This window comes from Natator depressus, chromosome 11 (assembly GCF_965152275.1).
Source record: "Natator depressus isolate rNatDep1 chromosome 11, rNatDep2.hap1, whole genome shotgun sequence".
Lineage (NCBI taxonomy): Eukaryota > Metazoa > Chordata > Testudines > Cheloniidae > Natator > Natator depressus.
The window spans coordinates 75,309,649-75,335,679 of record NC_134244.1 but is presented as its reverse complement, the minus strand read 5'-3'; the positions used below and the strand labels follow the sequence as shown (position 1 = coordinate 75,335,679).

Genomic DNA, 26,031 nt, shown 5'->3' with positions numbered 1-26,031 from the left:
GGCTAGTGCCTGTTACACAAGTGTCCACAATGCTTATGTTCCTTGTGCCAGCACAAGGTCTGTCAGCCATTCCCCATGGTAGCAGAAAGATCTAAGTGTTAACACATGGGGTCATTAAACTAGGAAAGCTCAATATAGAAATAGTTTTCAGTGAGGTTCCTGTTCATTAAATCCAGTTGAAAAGCTGGTTAAGGTAAATACCCTGAGGTCACGAGTGATTTGTGCAGGGTCATACAGTGGTTTAGATGGCATTAGACCATAGAACATATGTAGCTCTCCCTTACTCTAGCCACCGCACCATATGGCTGCCCTGTTAAGTGAAGAAGGCATTTCTGTACCAGACCAAGTACAGAAGTAGTGCAGCTCATCTTTTGGAAAGAAAAATGTGGAAAGACTTGTTAACTTACAAAATTACTACTGGAATTAAACATGCTCTAAGAAACATGCCTCTAGCCACCAAAAGCCCCAATCACAGTAAAAGGGAAACTGGCAAAAATGAAGCTATTCCCCATACCTTAGGGTATTAATAATTTCAAATGTGTTTTGTGACACAGTTACCATCTGGAATCGAGGCAAAGCAGAACCATCCTTGTTAGTACAAGCGTACAGTACTAAGGAAATTCTCTGTTACTGACTTCAGTTAACCACAATAATCAGAAGTTTGGTCAAATTCTTGATTTACAAGCAAAATGCTTTTTTCCCCATTGAGCAATGAACACTGTATGAAGATGCACTGAGGATTTTTGAATTTATTTTCAAGACAAAGATCCATTTGCACTTGGCACAAAAGCTTCTCTTCTCTCACCAGAATGGTGAAATTCAGATAGGGCTAGTCTAACCCCACAGTCTGCCCTGTGTAAGGGACTGTGGATAGCTGCCCTACCTACCCCAGGAGCAGAGCGAGAACGACCTGGCATTCTGAGGAACAATCGCTCAGGCTCTCTTTTCCCCTTGCTCTAGCAGTGAGGGGGGCTGGTACTGCCTCTCTTTTCCTGTTACAGCTGACTGCCCTGAACTCCAGCCGCAGTAGAGAGAGCAGAGCCAGGGCTCCGTCCCCTCCATACCCCATCCTCGCAGTGTGGAGAATCAGGTGAGTAGCTACTAGGTGAGCAGCCTGCTAGTGCTTCTAAGGGAGCAGGATGAAACAGCACTACCGGGGGATTGTTCGTGTGTGCTCCTCTCACACCACCACCACAGGGCAGCAGCCTGGAGGGCCTGGGGGGCTGATCTGTTACAATCTAGAAACATCTAGAAGGTGGGTAGGGCATCTGTTAACATGGCTGCTATACAGAGTGGGTGAGTCATCTTACTTTCCAGTCTTCATGGAGTTGAATTTATTTCATAGTAGTGTCTCATTTCAACTATAGTCAACATGAAAGCTGCTGATCAATACTGCAAATGGGTGATTAGTGTTTAGGGATCTTCATATCAATGAATTCATTTATCTGACTCAACATGCCCGAAGATGAAGGAAGCGATTGGATGACTGAAGTAACGAAAATAGACAATTTTTCTAAGTAATTCTTCAAAATGGAAACATTGTCAAGAGACGTCACTCTGCAAGAAAACTGCTGTAAACTCATTTCTTTGGATCCATCGTGACCAGATGCATCACTTAACGAAATCTTGGCTATTGAAGTGGAAGAGCACAACACTGATGATCCTGCAAGTGAGACATTTACAATACTGCCATCATCATCAAAATGTAACCACAATTATTTACGTCCCTGATCCTGGTATTCCAGCAGCTCTTCAATGTTCTTCTGAAACCACCATCAGCCTCATGGATGGATGACTGAAAAAAGGATTGATGCCCCAGTTCTCAGTGACACTAGGGGGGAACTCTCAGGAAGACTGTGCATCTGTATTTGCATTCGCATTCAACTAATAAGTTGAAATATGAGACTAGCAGAAGGAGGACTTCCATCAAAACACAGCACACATTTTACACAACAAGGGACTCTACAGAGAGCACCACACTTACAAAAGAAACGGAAGGAGGTTTGAACAAGCTGCTGACACCATTGTCACCATTGCCATGCAGTTCTGCCTTGATTAATTGGAATCACACAAGGGTAAAATCAAAAGGCAATTCAGAGACGCTGTGTAACCTTTCCATTCTTTAGCGGGTGCAACTGATCCTAAATAAAAAGGTGACAGGAGGAGCCCAAAACAGGATGAGGATGCTGGAAAAGTGCTGATGGGATGTAATCGCTAGTTTCCTTTTCTTCCAGCATTTAAAAGTGGAGGTCCAGATTTCTACCTAGAAACTACGTTAGCAAAGATGTTTGTCTCTCACAAGTTTGTTGCTTCAAAATGGTGGAAAACTGTGTGAGTAAAATCACAGGAAACTCTTAGGAGACCTGCATGCTTGCCTACGCGGCACACAACTTATCACGCAGGGTTTAGCACTTAGCGAGGTCAACACTTGGTGACAGAATATAGTAGGTGCAGGGAAAAAGAAAGCGACACACAACCCAGGGGCAGAGGCCTAGTCAGTTCGCAGATACGGGAACCTCGGAATGTGCTCTTTAAGTAGGGTTGCAGGCTCTTCGCTTTGGCCAACATGTACAGCTTTTTGTGTGTGAGAAATAAAGCAGCTGATGATGGGAATCACATAATGCAAGGTTTGCGTTCATTGCATAAAACTTGCAAATACGGTCGTCAGTTGGATTCAGCTGGTGACAAAAAATAAAATAAAATTCACAACTCTCTTTGGATGAGGCTCTTAGCTATTGGCACGGTATGAGCGCTAATACTTCGGCTGCTGTCCCACTTACAGGGCCTGGATATCTGCACTGTAACCCATACACAAGTTCAAATCTCAGGCACTGGGATCATTTTACACCTCTTCTATATTTTGCTACTGTGATAAAATGAAGAAACAGCATCAAGTCAGATTTTTTATCACAAGTGAGTCTAGCTCACAAGAACAGATATTGTCATAAAAAAATTATAAAGCAATTTATTCAAACAACCTCGCAGCCATAATAGGACAAGCCTTTTAAAATTTTTAACATTTAAATATAGTATTTTTATTATTTGCATTTTAATACTAAATTTCTTGAAGACTGAAAACATCTTTGTTACTGATTGTATTACATATTGCAAATATTGTCGTACAGTATTTTGCTGCATAAGATAATCTTCACAAATTCTTTGTCTATACATCTCTATCTAGGATATAAACTGGAATTAACACAGCTAGAACCACTACTCCGGAAGAATAAGGAAATTTGTATGGTAAACATTTCTCTAACTAAAATTATGGCTATTAAAAAAACTGCTTAAAATAAGAACATTCTTAGATTATGAATTTTGATCAAGCAAATTTAGGCCTTAAAAGTCCATAGTGCCTCTATCAGAGAAGATACATTATGACATAAATGGGTTTTATGTCCTATTTTTACAGATTAGTATTCAGTCTTCGAAATTATGATCCATCCATATCTCTTTATTAGGGGGGAAGTTTTCCCTCACAAGTAATTCATGGTTTATTTTTTCTGAATTACCCAAGAAAATAATTTGTTAACTGAGCTGATAGGACTACTCATGGGTTTAAATCGAGCGCCTGTGTGTTTGCGGGATCAAGGCCTAGGATTATAATTTGTTTACTCTCTCCAGCAAGCTCACCTCCTCTTGAAAATTAGAGAGCAACTGTAATCATCTGTAAACCAAACCTGGCTAGATTTTTTTTTTTTTTTAACTCTAACTCATCTTCAAGCTTAAGAAATTCATGCAGCCATACCAGCTCACTCTCTGAATTGTGTACATAAATCTAGATCAGCTTCACAAGAAACAGGGAAACAGAGAACATTCAGTACATTACATCACACCACACGCTATTTTCTTATGGCTGAACCACTGAGTCAGTGATGAAAACCTTAAACTCCCAACCTTGATGCCTCCTATTAAAAGGCTATGGTTTGGAATTTCTGAAACACTCGGAGTTGACCTAACTCTACTCCCAATTAAGTCAGGAATTAGGCCATTGTTAAGCATTTTGGAAAATCCCACCTGAAATGTTTATAGTCTCAGGCCTGTACCTGTGAGGAGGTCTGTTATCAGCGCCCTACTGACTTCAACTGCGCTCCAGACGGGAGCAGAGGTCCACCCGCAGAGAGCTCCCTGCAGGAGCACGTGAACATTCTAGGTCTGACACAGCAACGACACTTCCTGCTCCAACAGGTGGCAACATACAACGTACAGATCACCTATGAGACTGGCTGCTTCTCGGACCTCACAGCAAAAACCGTCAATACTAGGTTTTTATTAATATCAAATAGAAAATCTGGAGAAGCTAATTAGAAAATACTCACATTCCAATAATCTCTCCCTCCGTAGTGGTCATGAAGAAGGTTTTCAGCTCTGTCTAACATCACTGACCTGTTAAAAATGGTAAAGTTGAGTGCAATTCCCTTAGAAATATACTTTACATTACTATGTTCAGTAGCAAGGGAAGCAAAGACTGCACTCTATGTGCATAGTAAACATTGAGAATGAAACACTTTCCTCAGCATGCTGTATTTACAGCAACAGGACCTTTAGCCAGTTTGGTATAAGGAAGGCATTTCCAAATTGTGGCCCAGCTACCACTAGGGATCCACGCAGTGCTGTCTTATCACACAGTGCTGGCTCTCCTCATTACTGGCTGCTAAAATTAATTAAAGTAATTAAATATAAATAAAAACTCTCCTAATATTACTTCCCATCTAGGCACTTTACTCTTGGGGGGATTCTGTGCCAAAAAATTAAAAATTCTGCCTATTTTATTTGTCAAAATAATGCAATATAATCACATCAGTTTCAACTGTTTTGGTAATTTATTTAAATTAGAGTACAGAAAAAAACCCACAATAACTATTCAGCATTTACTAAATACATGAACATTAAGTTACAAATACTTGGTAGCTAATACCCTGCATTCCAGTTATAATCCTGGATTTTCATTTAAATTACATTACAGAACACCAAACCAGGGGCGGGAGAGTAGAATGTCATTTTAAATTGCTCAGACTTTCACACATGAAAGTCATATTGTCCTGGACCTGGCTGGGTACTTTGGGAAGTGCTTGCTTCTGACTGTCCCGACATTTTATTGACTGCTTGGTCAATGTTTTATTTGCCGTCAAAGTCTTTTTTCTTTTTTAATGGGTAAGTAAAATAAATCCTGAGCTGTAAACTAACCCCATTGTGCCACTTTGGCACAGGAAAAAAGGGAGACAGTGCATAGATCTTCCCAGCTGATTCCCTCACTCTGGCAACGTAGGGGCCTTAAAACTTGTACAGGTTTTATGCTCCTGGGGGAATTGACGGAGTATGGCAACAGTTAACTAACAATAGGAACATTACCAATGTTACTAAGTAGGCAGACTACTACATTTCTGCCTCAGAGAATGTGATCAATTAACAAACAGGCAGGCTGCTACATTTCTGCCCCCCTGACAGAGCCTTCCTCCTGCATAATAAAAAGACCTTCCCCTCCACATCCCCGGCGAGCCGCAGTAGAAAGCAAGAGGGACAGTCTCTCTCTCTCTCGTTGGCTGGCAGGCATGCACGCCCAGCCCCGCCCTCTGACGGTGATCAACATCTCCCCCGCAGGCACATACGCCAAGCTCCCTCTCCAACTGCAGTGCTTTGCATCTCTGAGGCTGCTCCAGGAACGCTGGAACAGATAGGTTGCCTGGGAAGAGGCGCATGTCTCCCCACAGATTTCTTTTGCATTTTTCTGTGTGGAGGGCACAGAAATATGTGGGCCATATGAATTCTGCGTCCCCACAGGGGTGCAGAATTCTGTCAGGAGTACCATGTGTGGTCCCCTCTTAGCCCTTTGGCAGCCACTACAAGTGCTAATTCTGCACCTCTGTGGGAGGATAAGGGGTCTACATCTGTGGACACAGTAGGGAGTGAGCCACGACACAGCTCTCTGTTAAGGTACAGTCCATACTCTGAAAACATTTGTGAGCCCCATGTGTGACAGAACCAGCCCTCAGGAAGCAAACTAGAGAACATCTCCAATGCAGAGAGGATCTGGCCACTCTCGTACATTTTAAAGGGACACTGAGTAAACTACCACTAAATAACGGGACAAATTTAAACTGGAAATAAGGTGTAAATATTTAACAGTGGGAACAATTAACCACTGGAACAACTTATTGAGCGGTGTGGGGATTCTCCATCACTGATAATTTTAAAATCAAGATTAGATTTTGGGGCAGCCAGAAATATATAGGAAGTAGTTTAGGTCTGTGCAATGAGCACACTAAGTCTGATCCAACTCCCACAGAAGTTTTTCCACTGAGTGGGATTTTTTTTCTACTAAAATGATAAGCAGGTAAATAGTTTATCTTAACATTTAAATTTGAGCCATTAGGTATCAAAGTTAAAATCCAGCTGAGCTGTTCATATCCCTGACAGTCTTTGTTTTAGGACTTCTACAAACTCGGGAAGATAACACAGCACCATTTATGCTTGGCTTACATTTGAAAGTGTATCTCCTGAACCATAAGAGGCAGATATTTAAATTTCAGTTTTTAAACAAAAGTTGAGATTCTGGGATACAATTCTGTGGCAAAGTGGTAGTGTCTGTGACAAAATCCATGACTGCAGAATCAAGAAACACACGGGGCCACAATTATATATATTTTAACCTGTTCATAAACTTATGGTAAGGTTCTGTTTTAGCTTAAATTGACCATGTTTTGTATAAGCCCAAAGGTGATTTAAAATAAACTGGAACAAAAAAATGCATGAGTTATGAAAGAGCAACAAAACCAAACCAACCACAACCTCCCCCTATTTTCTGCTATAAACAAATGTAAGACTTTTGAACTTTACATGGCAGCTGACTTTTGCAAGTTTAAATTTTGTGGCTGACTAGTCCTCACTTAGGATTAGTCTCCCAGCTAGTTTGAAACAAAGTTGTATAAAACTAAAAAGATGTTAGACACATAGGTGACAATTTCAAGTTATTATTTATAACACTACATAACAACATGCATCATATCAACATTCATTAGTTACATAGGTATGGTTTTGTGATGTTACTTTGTTGTGAAACCACAGGTGCATAAGATTTCAAATACAGAACCGAAGATTCTCATAGTAAAACCAGTGAAGAGTTTAGTTTTAGTCTTACCATTTTCAAAGAAAAAAGTGAAATGTGTTAATATAATATTGAGGTTAAAATTGTAAACACCCTCAAGAGAGAAAACACAAGAGTTAAAGCTCTGCTTGTACTACTGATTCACACAGCACTTAGGGAGTATTTTGGATGGCTAATTATGCTGTTAAAGCCAACATTAATACACGTAGAACCAGTTCTGTCCTTTAATACTTCTATGCAACTCCCATCACAGTCTGGGGGAACTGTACGTATTTATCTACGCACAGAAGGATAATGTGAAGATGAACCATGAGAAAGGCCTTGAGCCTTACTATATTTATCATTACATTAGTGTGTCCTTTTATGAACTGCATGTGTTTAACTATGATAGTGAAGTAAACTCGTCCTGTGTGTATTAATCTCACTGTACAAATTCTACAACTATTGTTACTTCAACAGCAAAGCCAATCAGAGATCTCTCTATGCAGGATCATTTACATTCTAATATTGCCCGGTTATATTTAAAGGTTATTAGTAACCTTATTGTGCATGTTGATCCAGGAAGTGCCTGGAAGTCCTGGGCTCCATTCCCAGCTCTGCCACAGATCCTCTTGGGCAACTCATGCAGTGACATTTTCCAAAAGTGGCCAGTGATTCTTGGTGCTAACTTTGAACCTGCTTTCCAAAGGTGCTGGACACCTCTGCAGTTCCAACTGATATGGACAGGAACAGCAGGTGTGCTACACCTCTGAAAATCAGGCCCAAAGCAACTCAAGTCGGGCATCTGAAAATTAGCATTCATTTGTGAAAATGTTGATCTCACTCACTGCTCAACTGTTGGTCAGTAAAAATGGCGATAGTTACATTTCTTAACTCCCAGGGTTGCTACAGGGATAAATTCATTATTTACTAAGTACTCAAATACTGGATGATGGTGGCTCCAGAAAGGCCTATAAATAAAAGGTAGATACACTATTGCCATTATTCAATATAACTGAATACTTAGCATCAGGAACCCCATGCCTATGTTTTGTCAGCTTGTTAGGAGCGGAGACAGTTTTCACCTGACTTGTGAAATCGGCAACATACTGACAATTGTTGAGTCCGCAATGTCCAAGTAATATTTGCCCTCTTGACTCATGGCACCTCATAGCACATGGTCAGAGGGATGAGACATCCAGCTCCCACAAAAGAGATGGAAGATGAAGGGAGGGGCAGTAGAATCTGTTGGGGAAAGAGGCACTCAGTGAGGGCAGGTTAAGCATTGGTCCTGGGAGCTCAGGGCAACCAAATGGAAAGAAACCGGCCCTGAGCTTCCTCCTGCTCTCCTTCTACAGAAGGACATCAGTCTACAGTGCCGCTAACCTCAGCTGTCCTCCCATCCAGGCTACTGCTGGGAGGACATCATCTATGGCTAGGAAAGAAATGGACATGAATTTCTTGGTCTGCCCAGCCCCATCTCTAACGGGGGAGGGGGAGGAAACACACCAAATCTGAGATATTGCATCTCTGCCTCTCAAGCCTGCTATGTTAGTTCACTCCTGACAGTGGATCAAACAGCTACTGCAAAGGCAGCTGAGGACAAGATGGAAACAAGGCATATATACCTCAACAAGGAGAGAAGGAAGGAGCTCAGGACTGCTGCTTTGCACAAGTGCCTCAGAGGATGTTCCCAAATCATAATTGCTCTTAAATGCTACAATCAAGGTGAGTGCAGTGAACGGGGCTGAGAAATGAGGCAATAATATCACGTGTAGTAAGTGTGTATTTCAGATTGTAAATTGTCTGTGGGCGGCGTATTTATCTCCTTGTTCAGTACAATGCCAAATATGGTAATGATGCTCAAACAAACAGCAACAACCAACACTATGGAAAAAAATATGTACATTTTTAGTCTTCAAGTCAGCTACAATTTGGAGCTCTGATCACAGAAACATAGAATATTAGGGTTGGAAGAGACCTCAGGCAGTCATCTAGTTCAACCCCACTAAACCATCCCAGCCACGGCTTTGTCAAGCCAGGCCTTAAAAACCTCGAAGGATGGAGATTCCACCACGTCCCTAGGTAACCCATTCCAGTGCTTCACCATCCTCCTAGTGAAATAGTGTTTCCTAATATCCAACCTAGACCTCCTCACCACTGCAACTTGAGACCATTGCTCCTTCTTCGGTCATCTGCCACCACTGAGAACAGCCTACCTCCATCCTCTTTGGAAGCCCCCTTCAAGTAGTTGAAGGCTGCTATCAAATCCCCCCTCACTCTTCTCTGTTGCAGACTAAATAAGCCCAGTTCCCTCCGCATCTCCTCATAAGTCATGTGCCCCAGCCCCCTTATCATTTTTGTTGCCCTCCGCTGGACTCTCTCCGATTTGCCCACATCCTTTCTGTAGTGGGAGGCCCAAAACTGGACGCAATACTCCAGATGTGGCCTCAACAGTGCCGAAGAGAGGGGAATTATCACTTCCCTCGATCTGCGGGCAATGCTCCTACTAATGCAGCCCAATATGCCGTTAGGCTTCTTGGCAACAAGGGCACACTGTTGACTCATATCCAGCTTCTCATCCACTGTAATCCCCAGGTCCTTTTCTGCAGAACTGCCGCTTAGCCAGTCGGTCCCCAGCCTGTAGCAGTGTATGGAATTCTTCTGTCCTAAGTGCAGGACTCTGCACTTATCCTTATTGAACCTCCTCAGATTTCTTTTAGCCCAATCCTCCAATTTGTCTAGGTCACTCTGGACCCTATCCCTACCCTCTAGTGTATCTACCTTTCCCCCCAGCTTAGTGTCATCTGCAAACTTGCTGAGGGTGCAATCCATCCCATCCTCCAGATCATTAATGAAGATATTGAACAAAAACGTCCCCAGGACTGATCCCTGGGGCACTCTGCTTAATACTGGCTGCCAACAAGACATCAAGCCGTTGATTACTACCCATTGAGCCTGACGATCTAGCGAGCTTTCTATCCACCTTATAGTCCATTCATCCAATCCACACTCCTTTAACTTGCTGGCAAGAATACTGTGGAAGACTGTATCAAAAGCTTTGCTAAAGTCAAGATATATCACATCCACTGCTTTCCCCATATCCACAGAGCCAGTTATAGAAGGCTCATCATAGAAGGCCTCATCATAGAAGGCAATCAGGCTGATCAGGCATGACTTGCCTTTGGTGAATCCATGCTGACTGTTCCTGATCACCTTCCTCTCCTCCAAGTGCTTCAAGATGGATTTCTTGGGGACCTCCTCCATGATTTTTCCAGGGACTGAGGTGAGGCGAGCCAATCTGCAGTTCCCCATATTCTCCTTCTTTCCTTTTTAAAGATGGGCACTATATTTGCCTTTTTCCAATCATCCGGGACCTCCCCCGATCTCCAATCAGCCAATCACATCAGCCAACGACTTCAGCACCCTTGGATGCATTGCATCCGGCCCCATGGACCTGTTTATGTCCAGCTTTTGTAAATAGTCGTTAACCTGTTCTTTCACCACTGAGGGATGCTCACCTACTCCCCATATTGTACTGCCCAGTGCAGCAGTCTAGGAGCTGACCTTGTCTGTGAAGACCGGGGCAAAAAAAGCATTGAGTACTTCAGCTTTTTCCACATCATCTGTCACTAGGTTGCCTCCCCCATTCAAAAGGGTCCCACACTTTCCCTGAGCTTTTTCTTGTTGCCAACATACCTGTAGAAACCCTTCTTGTTACCCTTCACATCCCTTGCTAGCTGCAACTCCAAGTGTGCTTTGGCCTTCCTGGTTACACCCCAGCATGCTCAAGCAATATTTTTATACTCCTCCCTCGTCATCTGTCCGAGTTTCCACTTCTTGTAAGCTTCCTTTTTGTGTTTACACTTCCTGAAGATTTCTCTGTGAAGAAAATCTGTGAAGATTTTTCTGCACATCGGGATGGTTTGTTCCTGCACCCTCAATAAGGTTTCTTTAAAATACAGTCAGCTCTCCTGCACTCCTTTCCCCCTCATATTAGCCTCCCAGGGGATCCTGCCCATCATTTCCCTGAGGGAGTCAAAGTCTGCTTTTCTGTAGTCCAGGGTCCGTATTCTGCTGCTCTCCTTTCTTCCTTTTGTCAGGATCCTGAACTCGACCATCTCATGGTCACAGCTGCCCAGGTTGCCACCCACTTCTATTTCCCCTACCAATTCTTCCCTGTTTGTGAGCAGCAAGTCAAGAGGAGCCTGGCCCTTAGTTCGTTCCTCCAGCACTTGCACCAGAAAGTTGTCCCCAAGAATATCAAAAAACTTCCTGGATTGTCTGTGCACTGCTGTATTGCTCTCCCAGCAGATGTCAGGGTGATTGAAGTCCTCCATGAGAACCAGGGCCTGTGATCTGGAAACTTCTGTTAGTTGTCTGAAGAAAGCCTCGTCTATCTCATCCTCCTGTCTGATGCCAGACATTTTATAACACTTCTAATGAACTATACTTCTCCAGTGAGGAGATACCATCATGGTGTAACATGGTGTAACATTACCACCTTTCTCCTAGCTGTGAAGACAGGTTTTCGAACACACACAAAAAACAACAGAGGCAACTCACCGTGCTGAAGTGTTTTTCAAAAGAACAGGAGCTATGATAGAGGCTGATCCTTGGACAGACAGACAAGAGACATTTAGGCCCCGTGTTTCCTCATAACCCCAGAACCATCCCCTGTAAGATAGTAAAAAAAGTCTCCAATTAATAGATCACCATCTTAAGATGAATTTGCTGTGCATAGTAAGATTAGTTAGCAGCACATCCTAGAGAAAAAATAGTCCTTGGTCTCAACAAAAATGTACATATATTCCCTAAAAAAAGAAAATATCTTTATGATATCACTGTATGCAATCACGATGGATTTAGCTCTCTTGATTTTCAGAGTATATTTTGTTATTATTGGGGTTAAAAAAAATCAAGTGAAAAAATGGAACAACTTTTTCCCTGATCAAAAGTAACTATTTGTAGAGCTAAAGTTACCAGGTTTTATATGAAAGTAAGCTGGTAATTTCTCCAGCCAACTAAACAAAAGCATCTCAAAGTCATTAGAACCTAAGAACAGCCATACTGGGTCAGACAAGTGGTCCATCTCTTCCATCAGTAGCCAATGTCAGATGCTTCAAAGGGAATGAACAGACCACGGAAATTATAGTGATCCATTCCCTGTTGTTCAGTCCCAGCATCCGCCAGTCAGAGGCTTACAGGCACGCAGAGCATGGGGTTGCATCCCTGACCATTTTGGCTAATAGCCAATGATGGACCTATTCTCCATGAACTTATCTAACTCTTTTTTGAACCCAGTTATAGTTTTGCCCTTCACAACATCCTCTGGCGACACATTCCACGGGTTGACTGTGCGTTGTGTGAAGAAGTAATTCATTTTGTTTGTTTTAAACCTGCTGCCTATTAACTTCATCCTGGTTCTCGTGTGCAGGCAGAGACACAGGCCAGGCACTGTTCTCAGGCCCCCCGGCCCCCTGCCTGGCCTTACTCCTATACTGTGGCTGGAACTGCCACCTTCAGAGCTGGAAGCCCAGCCAGCAGCTGCTGCTCTCTGCGCTCTGCCTTCAGAGGTGGGCAGCCAGAAAGTGGCGGCTGCTACAGGGGGACTGAAGCAAATGTTGGGGTGGCTATAGTCCCCACAACCCGCGAAGATTTCTCTGTTAAGCCAAGCTTGGTCGCCTGCCATATTTGCTATTCTTTCTGCACCTCGGGATGGTTTGTTCCTGCACCCGCAATAAGACTTCTTTAAAATACAGCCAGTTCTCCTGGACTCCTTTCCCCTTCATATTAGCCTCCTAGGAGATCCTGCCCATCAGTTCTGCTTTTCTGAAGTCCAGGGTCCGTATTCTGCTGCTCTCCTTCCTTCCTTCTGTCAGGATCCTGAACTTGACCATCTCATGGTCACTGCTGCCCAGGTTGCCACCCGCTTTTACTTCCCTTACCAATTCTTCCCTGTTTGTGAGCAGCAGGTCAAGAGGAGCATGGTTCCTAGTTGGTTCCTCCAGCACTTGCACCAGGAAGTTGTCCTCAACACTCTCCAAAAACTTCCTGGATTGTCTGTGCACTGCTGTATTGCTCTCCCAGCAGATGTCAGGGTGTTCCCACTTCCCCACTTACCTCCGGGCTTAGGTCACCATACCCCGGCGAACCTAGTTTAAAGCCCTCCTCACTAGGTTAGCAAGCCTGCCTGTGAAGATGCTCTTCCCTCTCTTTGTTAGGTGGATTCCATCTCTTTCTAGCAATCCTTCCTCCTGGAACAACATCCCATGGTCGAAGCACTCTCTCTGATACCACATGCCCAACCATGCATTTACCTCCACAATTCGATGGTCCCTACCTCGGCCTTTTCCTTCAACAGAGAGGATGGACAAGAACATGACTTGCGCCTCAAACTCCTTTATCCTTCTTCCCAGAGCCAGGTATTGTGTGGTGACCTGCTCAAGGTCATTCTTGGCAGTATCATTGGTGCCCATTTGGAGAAGTAGGAAGGGGTAGTGTTGCGGGGGCTTGATCAGTCTCAGCAGACACTCCGTCACATCCTGAATTCTAGCTCCAGGCAAGTAGCACACTTTTCGAGTTTCCCGGTCTGGACGGAAGATGGATGATTCTGTCCCCCCTAGGAGTGTGTCCCTGACCACCACCAACCGTCTCCTCCTCTTGGGAGTAGTGGTCGTGGAACCCCCATCCTTAGGACAATGCACCCCATACCTTCCGGTCGATAGGGTCTCCCTCAGATCCTTTCCCTCAGATGACTCTTCCAAACCATTCTCCAACATAGTACCTGTGCAGAGAGCCTGAAAACAGTTTCTTACCTCAATCTGCATTGGGGGTACATGGGTTCTCCCCTTTCTTCTTCTAGAGGTCACATACTGCCTATTTTCTTCCCCGTTCTGCACTGCTCTTGGATTCTTCAGCATGCTGTACCTGCAGTGCCAAGCACTGACTTCTATCCAGAAAAATCTTCATTTTCTCTGATGCAATGCAGGGTTGATACTTGGGTCTCTAGTCCTTTAACCTTCTCTTCAAATATGGAAGATCTCTTTCTTGAGTGGTAACAGCTAATTTAGGCACCATCATTTTGTATGTAGAGTTGGGATTATATTTTCCAATGTGTATTGCTTTGCATTTATCAGCACTGAATTTCATCTGCCTGTGAGATCACTTTGTAACTCTTCACATTCTGCTTTGGACTGAACTCACTTGCATTCCATCCCGTTCCTCTGCTAACAGTCTAGACGGATTTCTAAACAATAGTCACGTGCAGCGGTTCTTCTGTGACTATGGCAGCGGCAGAGGATGCTCAATGACCAGCACAAGGCCTTTTGTTTGCGAGTCGGCTGACAGGCAGTACAGAGCGGAGCTCTTCCTAATGACCAGTGACTCAGCATCTCAAAAAGCCACCAAGGTAAGAGAGCTAACAGGTGGAAGTTTCCATAATTAATTTAATTTCAGGTTTCAATCTAGTTTTGTAACAAGGAGTTGGGGAAGCACCCAGTTCAGGTCACAGCCCTAGCACCCCCACACAAGCCACCAGAGGCACCTCTGCTGCCACTGAAAGAGACACTTGCAGATTATTATATATCACACAGAACCAAAGGAAAACAGACTCAGATGCTCATCTCTAGGCCGCAGGGCTGGATACCCGCTACTCACATAACAAGCACAGTATACACAAGAAAACGAGTGTGCAGTAAAGGGCTTGATTTCAGATCTGTCCTAGTAGACTTCCTGTGTTTTCTGGGGAAATGGAGAGGCTTTCCTCCTGACAACCTAGATCGCCTTTTATCTGTAAGCTCCTTTATTAGTAAGTGCACAGCTACCTTTCCTAGTGACTAGACTCCCAAAGGGAATACAGTGTTCTCTCTTAACTCCTGAATCTTAAACTTCTCCAGGAGCATCTAGGCTGATGACAAGTGGTGTCATAGTGATGCTTCAGGACAATGAGAACCCTCCAGGATTTTACTTGTTATAAGTAGAAATCAGGTTTAACAATAAAAACAGATCCTCAATTAATGATATCTGGACTATAGGACAGGAAAACAATCCAGGAATTGCAAAACTAGAACTTTTTACAGAATTTGACAGAAACGTAGAGATCCCCTCTTGCTTGGAGTTTGTAATCGAAAGTACTGTTTGTCATATACAGATGTCACAATATATGCTTGATATAATCCAGAGGGATAAATAGCTCATACTGAAAATATGACAAATAGTGGTAGTGCATGTCAGTAGCCTATATCATAGTAGAGCTGTCAATTATTTGCAGTTAACTCACGCGATTAACTCAAAAAAAGTAATCACAATTAATCACACTGTTAAACAATAAAATACCAATTGAAATGACATATTTTATGTTTTTCTACACTTTCAAATACATTGATTTCTATTACAACACAAAATACGTGTCCAGTGTTCATTTTATATTATTTTTGACTATAAATATTTGCACTGTAAAAATGATAAAAGAAAGTATTTTTTAATTCACCTCATACAAGTACTTTAGTGCAATCTTTGTCGTGAAGGTGCAACTTACAAATGTAAATTTTTTGTTACATAACTGTACTCAAAAACAAAACAATATAAAACTTTAGAGCCCAGAAGTCCACTCAATCCTACTTCTTGTTCAGCCAATCGCTAAGACAAACAAGTTTGTTTACATTTGTGGGAGATACTGCTGCCTGCTTCTTATTTACGGCACCGGAAAGTGAGAACAGGCATTCGCATGGCACTTTTGTAGCCAGCATTGCAAGGTATTTATGTGCCAGATATGCTAAAGATTCGTATGCCCCTTCATGCTTCGGCCACCATTTCAGAGGACATGCTTCCATGCTGATGAAGCTCATGAAAAAAAAATGTGTTAATTAAATTTGTGACTGAACTCCTTGGGAGAGAATTGTACATCTCCTGTTCTGTTTTACTTGCGTTCTGCCATATATTTCATGTTATAGCAGTCTCGGATGATGACCCAGCACGTTCGTTTTAAAAACACTTTCACAGCAGATTTGACAAAATGCAAAGAAGGTACCAATGTGAGACTTCTAAAAATAGCTACAGCACTCAACTCAAGGTTTAAAAATCTGAGGGACGAGGTGTCGAGCATGCTTTCAAAAGTCTTAAAAGAGCAACACTCTGATGTGGAAATTACAAAACCTGAACCACCGAAAAATAAAATCAACCCCCTGCTCTTGGCATCCGACTCAGATGATAAAAAAGAACATGTCTGCTCTGCCTTGGATCGCTATTGAGCAGAACAAGTCATCAGCATGGACGCATATCCTCTGGAATGGTGGTTGAAACTTGAAGGGACATATTTCAGAGTAGCAGCCGTGTTAGTCTGTATCCGCAAAAAGAAAAGGAGTACTAGTGGCACCTTAGAGACTAACCAATTTATTTTGCATCAGATGAAGTGAGCTGTAGCTCACGAAAGCTTATGCTCAAATAAATTTGTTAGTCTCTAAGGTGCCACAAGTCCTCCTTTTCTTTCTGAAGGGACATATGAATCTTCAGCGCATCTGGCACGTAAATATCTTGCGACACCAGCTACAACAGTACCATGCAAACGCCTGATCTCACTTTCAGGTGACATTGTAAACAAGAAACAGGCAAGCATTATCTCCTGCAAAATTGTAACCAAACTTATTTGTCTGAGTGATAGGATGAAGTAGGACTGAGTGGACATGTAGGCGCTAAAGTTTTAAATAGTTTTATTTTTGAATGCAGTTATTTTCTGTACATAATTCTACATTTGTAAGTTCAACTTTCATGATAAAGAGACTGCACTACAGTACTTGTGTTAGGAGAATTGAAAAATACTATTTCTTTTGTTTTTTACAGTGCAAATATTTGTAACCATAAATAAATATAAAGTGAGCACTGTACACTTTGTATTCTGTGTTTTAATGGAAATTAATATACTTGAAAATGTAGACATCCAAAAATATTTATTTAAATGTTATTCTATTATTGTTTAACAGCGCAATTAATCGTGATTAATTTTTTTAATTGCAATTAATATTTTTAATCGCTTGTAAGCCCTAATCATAAGTAAAGGTAACTTCTCTTTTGGAGTCCAAATAGCCAGCAGACACAATACCCTGTGGGACCAGTTAGCATGGTTCAAAACTGAAATACCATTGATATAAAATATATTCCAAGTCTTTAAAAACTGACTGGTGTCTCAGAATGCTTGTAACAATTGATAAAAGAAGTGCTAGAAATATAATGGTACCCAATACTAGGTGAGATACTAGCTCAGAGCTGCATTGATATCATGGTTACACTGAACTCAATTATAAGGCCTTTGTGTGACACTGTATAAAAAGACAGGTGACCATTTATATCACTGTTGTTATCACTGTTCTACAATTGAAATAGATCTTGTACAAAGTATGATTTTTAAGGTATCAATGGAAATGGTATAGTCTGCTAAGTATTGTTACCCTGTTTATATGCGTGTATTATCATTGTATATGAAGTTATGAATCGTTGCTGTGTGTTTGTATCTCAAACATGTTCTGTTCCGGGGTAACAGCCACAAGACAGATTTACAGCCATGGGTGATGGGCCATTTAAGGAGAATCAGCTCTTCCAATGGGCCGCTGCAGAGGAGGCCTCAGAGAGCATATGGACAATGGAGGCCCAGTGACTCAGCAGGGCACGTAGAACATGTGTTCGCTATCTCCGTGTTTGAGACAGTAAATTTCCATGCACATAGTCTCAAGGTTATATCCCCCAGGCTGACATCACCTTCTTGCCTCTTTCCTGCTCCACATCTCTAGACCATGATTTCCAGCAAAAGAAGAGCTTTGAACAATGGACTGAGGACCCCAATATTTGTGATGATCCAGAGAGACTTATTGCAAGCTAGCAGATTTAACATCACTGCTATTATCCTGGTCTACAAACTCTGAAATCAACTGTAATGTAAATGATTCATTTTAACCTCTTAATAACTCTCTTTTTTAATATTAAATAAACCTTTAGTTTGTAGTTACTTCAGGATTGTTGATCCCCTTGAGAACGGAGCAGCTGGTAATGGTTTCTGAACGATCAGGATTTACAAATGGGTTAGATGGTGTAGGACCATGCTGAGCACCGTGAAGCAAACCACTATTGAGTGAGCAAAGGCCTAGGTAACCATGGGGAAGCCCACATATCAAACAAAATGAACAGTCTTCTTTCCTAGTATAAGTGACAGAACACGCCTGGGACAATTTAGGATAGCTGAATAGCCAGAGGCTGCTATAAAGCCATTATTCTTCCATTAGTAAAGAACCAAGTAGTTTAATCTCAAAGTGCAAATGAAATTTTATAGTGATTGTGTAGAAATTCAGATGTTCATCTCACTGCCTATAAGATTTTATTTGGAACCGTTTTCAAAGTTAGTCTGTATTAATCCTCGATTAAGGGCTAGTTTTTGTTTTGAGAAATCCTTATTTCTAACTTTAAGAGCAGCTCACTCAGTGATTTTTCAAGTTTTCCATATTCTTTAGTTCTCAGAACGGATGTCTGGTTTTGCAGAATGCAAATGCTTGTACAAAAAACCCCCCGAAAACAGAATTAAAACAACTGAGCACAGACCTTACCCCTTGAGATTCTACTAGAGGATGTCAAGAGCAATAACGCATTGCTTTCAATCAAGAACTGTGCTAGAAAAATATATTTCCAAAGTGCTTTTTCCAGGGTCAGCCTCACCTGTTCAAAGTGTTTTCCCCACAAAAAGCAGAAGAAAGAAAAACCACAATCAACTAATATGGCAGCAATAAGAAGCCTGCTGTATTGATTTTCCTAGGTGTCCTTACAAAACCTGTGGGAAATATAAATTTCCATCCTGCTTCCACTATTGTACTACTTTATGCTGCCTCCTACCATCCCTTCCCCTAACCAACACGACAGCTTCAGTGCGCTTTAAAAATGTAGCAAAATCAGCCTCAAGCACCCAAATACTCATGAGCAAGTTCAATAAACAAACCAGACTGCATGTGGAAGGAAGGCAAATGTCTCACTGACTGAACTAAATGGGAAAATGAAGGAGTCACATATCCTGTAAAATATTACCTGTAGTATTCATGTTTGTCTTTTGAGTACATGAGCTGATCAATGCATTGCCTCTCATCTATTTTCTCTTCCCAAGTTCCTTCTTTCCATCCTTCTGCATAGCTTTGTAGGACATATACCTGGTCTATAAAGGGTCCACCTGACTCTGAATAGGAAGCAAAGAGAAGTAACTATCAGCATGTAAGAGTACTTGATTTACGTATACAGCAGCATTGCTTGCCCTGTTTTAGATAAGAAGCTGCCATAATTTCCAACATATTCTATACAGTTATAGTCAACTTACCAAAAAAATGATAAGGTGATCTATAGAAACTAGAGGAGTCTGGGGATTATTCATTACCCACCTCCATCTAGGTGTTGGGTTTTGTGTGTTAGATATATCCAAACCAACGATTCAGAATGCTGGGTAAACCAAACATTTTATCAAATAAAAAACCCCCCCACCTTGTATCACCTTTGAATGTCCCCCTTTCCTTTTACACATTATCTTGATGAATCTTTTTTCGGTCGTTCAATGCATTTCCTTTGAACTAAGTTTTCCTGTTAAAACTGCTTTTTAAGAATGTTTGAGTTTATTTTTCAGAAGAGACTGTACATGACGGGGCTTTACTTGGCTAAGAGGAAAAATGTCAACTCTAGGAAATACTTGGCTTCTGTAGGAAGGTGCGGTGCCCAAAAGAGCCTCACCTCATCAGAGTGAAGGAGACACAATGAAAGAAAAGTCATCAAAATGAGAGAAAGAAAAAACAAAACAAAACCCCTCAAGATGTAAGGCGGGTGCTAAGTTCCCTCTAAGCTGTGCGGCCGCATAGGCAGGGAGAGGCGCCTCTCCCCCCGGCCCAGGGCTGCTGCAGCTAGAGAGGGCTGGGGGGAGTCCTCTCTCCCCGCTGCAGCCCCGAGGCAGCCTGCACTCCAAACCCCTTGTGACCAGAGTCCCAGGGGAACCAACTGAGGTCACTGTCACTCAATTAGGGTGAACTGCAAAGAATGGGGCAGGCAATCCCCAAAGCTGGTGGATATTCCAATTCTTAGATTTACCAAGCCAGCACAAAACAGCTTCTGTACCACCTCACTGGTTACCCAGAAGCCAACAACACAGTTCTCTTAAAGCAACCCAGCCTCAGGCCTCCACTCAGACACCCAAGTCAAATGTGAAAATCTTATTTTTCTTTTTTTCAGATTACTGAAAATCTTATTCATCATATAAAAAAGTTCTACCAATCCCAAAAGATCGGACACATTACCTCCCAGGGTAATGAATATTCCAGATTTTACCCAAATACATGCTTACAGCCAATTATTAACAACTAAACTACAATTTATTAAAAAAGAAAAAAGAGAGAGAGTATTGGTTAAAAGATTAGTATACATACAGACATGAGTACAGTTCTTGAAATTCAGATTCATAGCAGAGATGGTGATCTTTGTAGTTGCAAAGAGGTTTTTTTAGAATTTAGTCCATAGGTTATAGTCCAATGTCCAATATCATACTCAGGGTGTTCCAGTTTAGGACTGGGATCTCAATCTTGGAACTCAAACTTCCCCGATGAAGCTTAAGCAGATCTGAGATGACAGGATCAGGACCCAAGGATCTTTTATACAGTTTTCAGGCCTTCTCATAACAGCCTGGAGTCATTCAGTGAACAATAGGCAATTTATGGGGACTTTTGAAGTAGATCCATTTCCTAAGCATCGCCGGTAATTACCCACACAGATTAACGTAAGGCAATTGCCCGCTTTCCATCATTCTCAGGTGATCTGCTATACATTTCAAAGTTCTAACCTATCGAGCAAGGAATGGCCTTAATTACCATATACATACTGTTCTCACATCTCTCTAATGGTTGACTCTTGGTCAATCAGCCTGCAAGCTGCTCAACCCTTTCTGGCTATGTGTCACATCCCTCATCCCCGGCCCCACCCCAGAGCCCGCACCCCCAGCTGGAGCCCTCACCCCCGCACCTTGAACCCCTCACCCTCCCCCACATCAACCCTCTGCCCCAGCCCTGAGCCCCCTCCCACACTCCAAATCCCTTGGCCCCACCCCCGCCACACATCACCTCCATACTGGTGCACTTAACAAAATTCATTCCGCACATGGATATAAAAAATTAGAGGGAACATTGCTTGGGTGGTGTCAAATTTGTAACCACAAGGTACCAGTGGAGGATAGTAAGCCATGCCTGTAGGGACTGCCTGGGATTTCAGACCTGGAGAAAGGAGCTGACAGTGGTAACCCTTTTAAGCAATTGGACGGTGGAACCAACAACTGTGCCTCCTGACAAAAAATGACGTAAGAATTTGAGGCTGTCAATGAGATGGGGAGCTACCCCTTGGAACAAGGAGAGCTTCCGCCAAGAAAGGGGATGACTGAACCTTGAAGGGTCAGGGCTCTCTACCTTTTATCCCCCTTGTATTTTTCCTGTCTTGTTTTCACTCTTCTTAAAAGAAGAGGAGACATGCCCAAGGTGTGGGCCAGCAGCCCAGTTATAGACCTATATTCATACATTAAACTTAAATATTTCCTCTGCTGAGAGAAAGTGGCTGAAAGATTCTGAGATACTGTTGTAGACTTTAATACACAGGTGATGGCACTAAATACCACTTAATAAAGGAAACTTTATCCTACAGTTTCCAAGTTCTCAGGCAAAAAGTCATCTTCCCAATCTACTTTAGCCACACAAGCTTTCACACAAATTGCCCGTACCCATCAAAATTTAGGAGTGTGGGTAGCTTACACTGGCAGTCTCCATACAACCTTGACTATGGAGGGCCAAATTCATCTTTGTTGTAACTCCACAGAGAAAAATGGATTTACTCTAGGGATGAACTGGCCCAAAGTCTCTTCTGTGCATCCATAATTTTTTTAAAAAAACAAGCACAATGGGACTCTCAGAAGACTGGCATGTCATTCACCTGAGAGATGGTCTTCAGAGCACGCATGTGAGAACTGAGCGCAGGCTGGCCATGCTCAGGGAGTTTTCTCAGAAGGGGCCTTGTCCTACTCTCCTTGAAGTCAATAAGAATCTCTCCTTTAGCTTCCACAGGCACTGGATGGGCTCTAGTACTGTACGATGAGTAAGTACAGCTGTGACCAGGTAAACAGGCTTACTTTTTCCTACAGCTTTATTATAAAATACGAACATTTTCAGAGTTGGCCTCTTCCATCCCTTTGCTTTTACCTTTAATATTTTTCTCTCTCCTTCTCCACCCCACTCCCCACAACCCTTGTCTTCTCATGCCAGAGTCTAGAGTCTGAGTCCTGATCACTCTTTAAATATAAGAAAATTGCCAACCCTGCCATTTTCACATGTTTAAAGTCCTAAGGGCTATTACTTTGTACTACAAACTTCAGAGAAATTTGGCTACGATTTAATTAGGAGTGTAAAACAATGAAAGTTTAATTTTTCAGATGTCTTCTGGACTTTTACAATTGAAGAGTGGTCTTGTTTTTTCAAACCAATGTGATAAAGTAAGTCTGTAATTGCTTTTACTACAGCATTTTAAAAAAATATTTAGAACTAGTTAGGCTTGTGCACTGAGCTTAAGGATCCTATTTCATACCTGGAATTATATATGTTCATCAACGTCTCTTCACGTACTTACAGTAATTAAGTCAAATATTTTAATAAGACACTCAATCTTGTTAAGGCCTGAAATTTGATCTTCCTTGAAACTGTCATAACTTGATGGAGAGTAGATCATCAGTAAGACTGAACTCAGCCAAAAGGCAATTCATCAGCCCTTGTGGTGGGTTTGTTAATTATATAGACATTTAGAATCCAAAAGGGGACAGACAACTGTCTTCTGCCCTTGCAAAAGGCAAAGACTAGATCTAATAGGGCATTTTCATATCTACTTACAATGATTTACTGCTATACTTTATGTAGCTTTACTGAAAAGGCAGCCGAGTGAGCACAAAACAAGACCCAATGCCTATGAGTGTCATGACACGGATGGAGTTGACTTGTTTTGAGCAAGAAAGAGCATACCTTTTTTCTCTCAACTGTATAAAGATAGCAACAGTAGGGAAAGACACTTCGAAAGACGCAACCAAAAGAAAAAAAAATCGCGAGCAACGAAGGTAAAACACAAAAGTTAAAACCCATGAACACTGTGACTTTTACTGAAATCACATTAAAACAACACTAGTGTCTAGAAAATAGCACAAAAATTCAAAGGCAAGTTATGAGGTGGGACTGAGGATCTATTGTACACTTTGTGCCACGGTGGAGAAAACCACCTGAGAGGTTTTATTCAGCTAATGCCTACATGAAGTAAGAGTCCAATCAGCTTCATTATAGCATAAAGTTATCGCACTTTTGCCTCGGTGTCATCACCCCTAACTACATCTATCGGGTACACTCTGACCTTACAACAATCAACGCTCAAGCTCTAACACTTCCCATCACTGTGTCAACCAAAGCACACCTAGTGGACTGAAATGAAAATATGCTTGTTCCAGTATATCTTAGAAAGCCATCCTTAATAACAATGGTGCTCGAAACAAAACAAACTAAACTCTTCTATGTCACTTGGAAAGACCAAGACCCTTCAACTTCAAGGGTGAAATTCCCCCTTGGGGAATGGAGGGCTTGCACAGCAGCCTAACGCACTGAACCTGAGTAGGGAATTGCACCAACCCCTCCAAACAGAACAGGATCACCTGGGATTTAGGCAGATGGAGTCAATTTCACTTAAAGTGAATGAAAGCACAAGATATTTTCATGTTTTACAAATAGCTCGGGCAGGAGCACACAGCACCCCTTTGAGCTCCATTCAACCCGAACCACCTACCTAGCCATTGTTCTGGTCCCCAGTGTAAATCAGAAAACACACACACACACACAATGACCTGTTTTGGTCATACGAGCTTCTCTGTAGTTACGCTTTAGAGAGAAAAATCAGGTTCGGAACATACGGTGGCTGTTGAAAGTCACCGCTTCTGAATGAGGTGATAACGAGAGTGTCCGTTTTCTTTCCTCCGGCCTTCCTTGGCCCTATACTCTATATAACACAGGTGCTCTTGTTTAATTCAAATTTGCTTCTCATTTCTCAGATTAGTTTCATAGTGGCTAGCTTGAGGATACTAAACTGATAGAAGTGCAGTCACACTAACAGTGCTCGCTGGGTCAGAAAGAGATCTTTCTTTGCAATGACACATGGTAACTTGTTAGAAGTAAGTTTTCCTACTGTAAAATATAAGCATCGGACAGGGTCAATCATTGAGCAGACTTCAAAACTCCTCTTTACAGTAGCACAAAAAGTACTACCGTACACACCTTGTTCTAATGCCTATCATAAACAGAAAAACCTGTGAAGGAAACACATCAAAGATTTATTAACCCCTCACAGGTGGTAGAATAAATGTACTTTACCTGCAAGAAACTGCTCATACTCAATAACAGGGATGTTTTTATTGAGGCTTGGAAGATCAAAGAACTCAGACCAAGGGATTCGGACCTGATGAATGTCAGGACTCTGCCAGTGATAAAGACGTCCCCAAGGAGGCAGGACCAATACCCAAGCTTCACTTTTCAGCAAGGTCTTTAGAAGAGAGGCAACACGAATATAGACATCTCTGCGTAGATTGAACCCTTCAGGAGGATTTACATCATACAAAAGATACCTGGAGAAAGTGAGAAACTAGAATCACTTTTGGGAGGCTTCAAGCATTTACAGAGAGAATTTATCTGTCGCTAATTTGGAATCACTTTACTAGGCTCCCAATGTCTCTCTTATGACTCCTTACTGGAGGGCAAAAAGAAAGGGTAGGAAGGCTGCAATACGCTGAAACAAGGTCAAAATGTCACCAGGTCGCTTCAGTAAGGCAGCGAGGAATCTGGGGCCGTTAACGAAGCTGGATCAGAGCCGGGCAGCACAACGCTGTGTCATGAGCAAGGCAAGCGCCCAAATACTTAGCAAAATATTCCCGGGGGCATTTGCCGCGAGGCTCAGTGCAGCAAAGAGCCGGGAGCCAGCTCTGCGGCCCCAGGCGGGCCGGTGACAGGGCGGCTGAAACGGGGGGTTGTCAGACGTCGCGTCGCCCCCGCCACAGCCGACGGGATCCCGGCACCGCGCACGGCGCCCCCCGGCCGGCTCGGGCCACAGAACACGGCCCGGCCCCGGCCGCCTCTCGCAGCCCCGCGGCAGCAACGCGGGCGCCGCCAACCCGCCGCCGGCCTCCGAGCCCGGCACCTGCGGGCGCGGCCTTCGCGGCTGAGGCACCGGCCCGGCCGGCGGGAGCAGCGCCGGGGTACGCGGGGCCCGGCCTCCCGGGTCCTCCCCGCACCGGCGGCGGGGCCCAGCCAGGCCCCGGGGCTCCCGGCCCGGCCGCGCCCCACACGCCCCTCACCGGCCCGGCCCCACACGCCCCTCACCGGCGGCGGGCGGCGGCGGCGGCGGCGGGGAGCGAGGCGGCGACGTGCCCGGCCCGGAAGGCGGCGGGGGGCGGCTGGGCGGCCCGCGGGAGGCAGAGCGCGGCGGCCAGGCCCAGCAGGAGCAGGAGGCGGCCGGGGCGCCCAGCCGCCATCTCCGGGCAGTGGGACGCGCACGTCCGGGCCGAGATCCGCGCCTCGCTCGCTCGCTCGCAGGGGCGGGCTCCGGGCCCCGCGGGGAGCTGGCCGGGCCGGGGCCGCTTGCCCGGCGCTGAGCGGCCCGCGCCTCGCCCCAGGCTCCCTAGGAAAGAGCCCCGGAGGCCGCGGTGCGGTTGGGGGCGCGATGGGAGGGCGCGGCGGGGCCTGTTTGCCTCCCCCCGGCAGGGCTCCAGCCCCCCAAAGCGCCTGCTAACGTTGTTAAAACAGCCCCGTCCCCGCCGCCCCGGGGCAAAGGGATCAGCCCCCGGGAACCTTCCTAGCCACCTTCACCGCGGCGCTGACGGCTGC

At 43.6% G+C, this 26,031-nt stretch overlaps 1 protein-coding gene across 1 annotated transcript in view; it reads right to left on the bottom strand.

Annotated features, from left to right (window-relative positions):
- POFUT2 (protein O-fucosyltransferase 2) overlaps positions 1-25,679 on the bottom strand; it is a 31,589-nt gene extending 5,910 nt beyond the window's left edge. Inside the window, exons 1-5 of the mRNA XM_074966925.1 lie at positions 25,528-25,679; positions 24,526-24,776; positions 19,148-19,292; positions 11,651-11,761; positions 4,320-4,386 (exon numbers count right to left, since the gene is read on the bottom strand). Coding sequence (XP_074823026.1) covers positions 4,320-4,386; positions 11,651-11,761; positions 19,148-19,292; positions 24,526-24,776; positions 25,528-25,679 — 726 coding nt within the window. The remainder of the gene's footprint in view (positions 1-4,319; positions 4,387-11,650; positions 11,762-19,147; positions 19,293-24,525; positions 24,777-25,527) is intronic.
- Between the last annotated feature and the right edge of the window lie 352 nt (positions 25,680-26,031).